Raw genomic sequence first — 4788 nt, 5'->3', positions numbered from 1 at the left:
AAAAAAAAAAAAAATGATTGGGGCAGGGTACCCAGGCTCCATCTGAGCACACAGACTGGGATGGAATTCCTGCCAGCCCAGAAGGTGGATGGGAGTGAAGGATGGCTGCACCTCTGTTCACCAAGAGGGTGTAGGGTCTAAGAGTAACAAGGGGATATCGCACCTTTCCAGTCACTGGCATCCAGAATGTCCTTGTGGTTCCCAACAAGTGGAGCCTTTTGTTAAGTCCTTGGAATCTGGAAGAACGCTGTCACTTTAAATATCCAAAATGGTCGAACTGAAATGAGTGGAGTCAAAATTCAGCCTGCATCCCTAGTTGGAGACAGATAAGTAAACATGATAACTCAGTTCCTTGAGAGCTGAATAGGATGAAAGCTCAACTATTCCCCCACCCTGGTTAGGACAGATAGGACCCTGGTTGGAGACGAACAAGCAAACATAACTCAGTTCCTTAAGAGCTGAATGGAACAAAAAGTCAATTTGCACATTCTTTTCCCGCTGTTTCCCCTAGAAACAGGTGATAAGCACGTTAATGTGTCTCAGGAGAGAACTTGAAAATTAACGTTGGCCCGCGGACATGCGCAGTCAGACAAACAGGAACAAAGTTGCTGGGAACTGACATTCTCCCCTCTGCCTGAGCCCCGATGAGCTGATGACAGGAATCAGTGTGACTCATCGGTGTGCAAGCGCACTGCATTAAAAAACGACTGTCCCTTTAAACCAAGGTGAAGGAAACTTCAGCGGATCATCAACTATTTCACACCCAAATTCCTGAAGTTTTTATGAATATTCGTAACCCTCTCTCTTTAAACTTACAAAATTGTAACCTGACTGGCATTTGGGGAGTCTGATTTGGGTACAGCCCCTGTCTCCTTGCATTGCTGCTTTGCAGTGAATAATTTTCTCTCCTCTTAATCACTCAGTGTGTAAACTATTTTGGCCTGACTGTGCACCAGGCAGGGACCTGCGTTGGTCCAATCTCAGAACCCTTACAAACATTGAAAATGGCCGTGCTCTCCAGACAGACAGAAGTGCACAGCTCAGGTCACCTTCCTCTTTGCTGCTTCCCATTTCATTCACCAGCCACCAGTGCAGTCCTCTGCGCAGCCTGTGGCTGGCAGGGCCAATTTTTAGATTAATTTTTAGGTCCTTACACCACTCGGCAATATCCAAGCTATGTGCTGGCAGGATCACTGCCAGACCACAGCTCCATGTGGCTCCATTTTTGGTGTTTTCATGCAAGTTCTACTAGTTGGAGTTTAGTCCACTTCTATATCCTTCCCTTCAAAGCTCAGGGCTCCAGGATTATTTTCTGTATCTGTGTTAACTGGTTCCCTTTAGTGCCTAAGGCATTTGACTACTAACCAGAAGGCTGGTGGTTCAAACTCACCAGCCGGTCCTCAGAAGGAAGATTGGGGTGGTGCCCAGAAACCCAAGGAGGGGTCACTATGAGTCAGATCCAACTCAATGGCAGTGAGTTTTTATTTTTTCTTTGTTGAAGAGGGTCTGTGCAGTCTGTCTGCCTATTCCACCATCTTTTGTTTGTTTTTTGAGGGTTTTTTTTTTTTTTTAATTACTCTGATGGGTTAAGCATGCACCTGCTAACCCAATGGTTGGTGGTCCAAACCCACCCAGTGTCTCTGCAGGAGAAAGACCTATGGTCTGCTCCCATAGGTGAGTCTGGAAAACTCTCTGGGGCAGCTGTGCTGTGCCATATGGGGTCACTGTGATTCAGAATGGCCACCATGGGACCCAACAACAACATGACTTTGATAAACTTTTTAAATTTGAACCAGTTGGATTCATGCTTGTACAAACTGTTGCATGTTACCATTACAGAAAAATAAATCTACTTAAAAACCCCTTCAGCACCCCATTTTCTTGACTAACACGTATAGTCAAGATACTGGCCAAGTTCCCACGTTGATATAAATTATGGTAACCATCACTTAAAAATGTACAAAACAAGTGTAAGCCCTTTCAGTTTATAGCTTTTATTTCAGTAGACTTACAGACTCAATATAAAATCAGTAATCATCAAATAAAGGTTGGGGCGTGGATGTCCTGTGACCTTTTGCTGAAACCAAGTCCCCAGTGTGCTTTGGGTGCCCGTCTGACGCGCACTCTTCACGCCGTTGCTGGAGTCGCAGCACCAGCAGCCGTAGCCTGTGTCCTCCCGTCAGCAGCATTGGGGAGCTTTGTTTTCACTGTGAACTCCTTTAGCCACCGGCCCGTTACTCCGACAGCCTGGTCAGAGGACAGTTGTGGGTCCGTGTGTGCCTCCAAGTCAGCTCTGACTCACGACAGCACACGCGTGTCAGGGCGGAGCGGTGCTCGTGAGGTTCACAGTGGCGGGCATTGGGAGGTCGGTCACCAAACCTTCCTTCAAGGCACTTCTGGGTGGACGCGAGCCTCCACCCTTCCCGTTAACCATTTGCACCGCCCGAGGCTCCTTTCATAGTATATCCAAAATTCAGTATTGTAAAAAAAAACACTGATTTTCCAAGGTCGTCTTCCCCTGCTGACGGTCTTGTGCACGTTGGGAGGTCACAGTGTTTAGTGACAGTTCCGCCAGGTGCCCACGCCTCCCCAGCCCAGCCCCCGGCGGCACCGCATGCTCTGGCTTCTCTCTGTGTGCACGGTGCTCGGCACAGCCCTTGGCCCCTGCGTGGTTTGATGGTATCACTGTTGAGCCCAAGTCCATGCCGTGGACTTGCCTCCTCACGCTCAGTACTCTGCTCCTCACCGTCTGATGTCTGCTGCTGGCGGAGCAGAGCCCCAGTTTATTCAGCTGAAGCCACTAGGGTGTCAGCCTCGGGGCTGTTCCGGCGGTTAACAGAACCTCTCCCGGGAGCTCTTTAACCGGGGCAAGGCCCGCACCTGCACATGCAGTCTGGGCGGAGTGGCGGTGCTCAGGCGCCCAGAGCTGCCGGCCCCGGGACAGCAGGCTCACCTCCCCAGCACACGGGCAGCGCGGCAGCAACACACTTCTGCTCAGAAGGCCAGCCTGGGATCTGACAGTCAGGGCGGTGGCCTCCTGAGGGGTGGTCTGTATTCAGAGGCTAAGTTGTGTACATCTTAGGTCAGCACTGGGGTGAAAACTCAAAGCGTGGACATTCTCACCCTTGTCCTGTGCCTTCCAAACCCCAGTGGACAAACACGTTGTAAGAGGCCAGCTCGGGACTCCTAGAGGGGCTGTTAAGCCTGCCCAGAGCCCGCCCCCAGGCCTCACCCACAGGCCCTAGAACCTTCCTGTCCCGTCACATCCAACACCGGCCTCTGCCCAGGACTCCTAGCCTTTGCCAGGTAGCTCCTGCCCTCTGGGAACTCCTCTCCTGGCTGCTGAGTTCATCCTGGCCCCCAGCCCCGTCCGCCCCACGTTGTGAAGTGTATGTGGCTACCCAGAGCCCTGAGCAGCAGGCACACCCAGGACACGGCCCCACTGCGGTCACCCTCCTTGTGCACTTGGCTTGTCATATGCCTGTCTGTCTGCACACCTGCCCACCCAGCCAGTGTGAGCCCCAGGAAGCGAGGCCCAACCCAGGGCCTAGAGCAGAGAGAGTGTCCCGGTGACTGTTGGTTGAACGAATGAGTGAATGAGTGACTGCGTGAATGAGTGAACACGCACGCACCCACTGACCTGGCGTTCTTGTCTTTAGCGCTTGCCGAGAAATTTAACCTGGACATAAGCAAGGAGGAGGGCCAGCAGCTTGTCACAAAGTACGACTTAAAGAACAACGGTAAATTTGCTTACTGCGACTTCATCCAGAGCTGCGTCCTCCTGTTGAAAGCAAAGGAGACGTCACTAATGCACAGGATGAAAATCCAGAATATACACCACATGGTGCGTAAGTCGGCCCGCGGCGGGCGGGTTGGTGGCGAAGGTTTGCACTGCAAACGTGGGCTCTCGGATCCACCACTGCCCACAGCAGGGTGCCCAGCACCCCCAGGAAGGGGTCTCCGGCCAGAGCCCAGACCTGCCTCCAGCGAGGACTTCCTGTGTCTCCGTCAGTTCATCTGTCAAATGTCCCCTCCCAGCCCCAGCCTCCCCACAGATTCCTGCCCAGAGACACCCTGGGTTACAAATGAGATCTGTTCCCGTGTCTTCAAGAGTTTGTAGGTCAGTCGGACCCGGTGCATACGGGTCTGTGGGGGTGCAGTGGCTAAGACATTCAGCTGTCCATCAAACATTTCAAACCCACCAGCCACCTGTGGAAGAAAAATGAGGCGGTCTGCCTCCGTAAAGATTGACTGCCTTAGAAACCCAGTGGGGGTCGCTGTGAGTTGGAATCGGCTGAACCGCAGTGAGTTTGGTTTTTAGTGCAAGAAAGGGAGCCCTGGGGGTGCAGCTGTTGAGGCGCCTGGCTGCTAACCAAAAGGTCAGCAACTGGAACTCAGCAGCCGCTGTGCAGGAGAAGGGTGATGCGGTCGGCCTCCATAAAGATGACCGCCTTGAAAACCCGGTGGGGCAGTTCTTCGTCCTCTAGGGGCACTGGGTCCGAATGGACTCCACAGCAGTGGGTGTGGCTTGGGCTTTGCTTCTGTGAAGATTGAAAACTCACTGCTGTCAAGTTAGATCTGACTCATAGCGCCCCTTCTTGGGTTTCTGAGGCGGTACCACGACGGAAGTACATTGCCCAACCTTCCTTCCGAGAAGTGGCTGATGGGTTTGAACTACCAGCCTCCTGGTTAGCAGTCAAGTGCCTTAGGCGCTACCCTACCAGAGCTTTGTAAACCCTCTGGGGAAATTCCACCCTGTCCTCTAGGGATGCTGTGAATCAGAATCAA

General features: G+C 52.3%; 1 protein-coding gene across 1 annotated transcript in view; it reads left to right on the top strand.

Moving 5' to 3' along the window:
• The window catches only part of EFCAB6 (EF-hand calcium binding domain 6), a 200985-nt gene that overhangs the window by 188790 nt on the left and 7407 nt on the right, over positions 1-4788 (top strand). Inside the window, exon 17 of the mRNA XM_007941797.1 lies at positions 3660-3844. Within this exon, the coding sequence (XP_007939988.1) occupies positions 3660-3844 (185 nt within the window). The remainder of the gene's footprint in view (positions 1-3659; positions 3845-4788) is intronic.

The sequence above is a fragment of the Orycteropus afer genome, unplaced genomic scaffold, assembly GCF_000298275.1.
Source record: "Orycteropus afer afer isolate SDZICR_OR568_19922 unplaced genomic scaffold, OryAfe1.0 scaffold00083, whole genome shotgun sequence".
Classification (NCBI taxonomy): Eukaryota; Metazoa; Chordata; class Mammalia; order Tubulidentata; family Orycteropodidae; genus Orycteropus; species Orycteropus afer.
The sequence above is the reverse complement of the archived record's forward strand: the minus strand, read 5'-3'. Positions and strand labels throughout refer to the sequence as shown.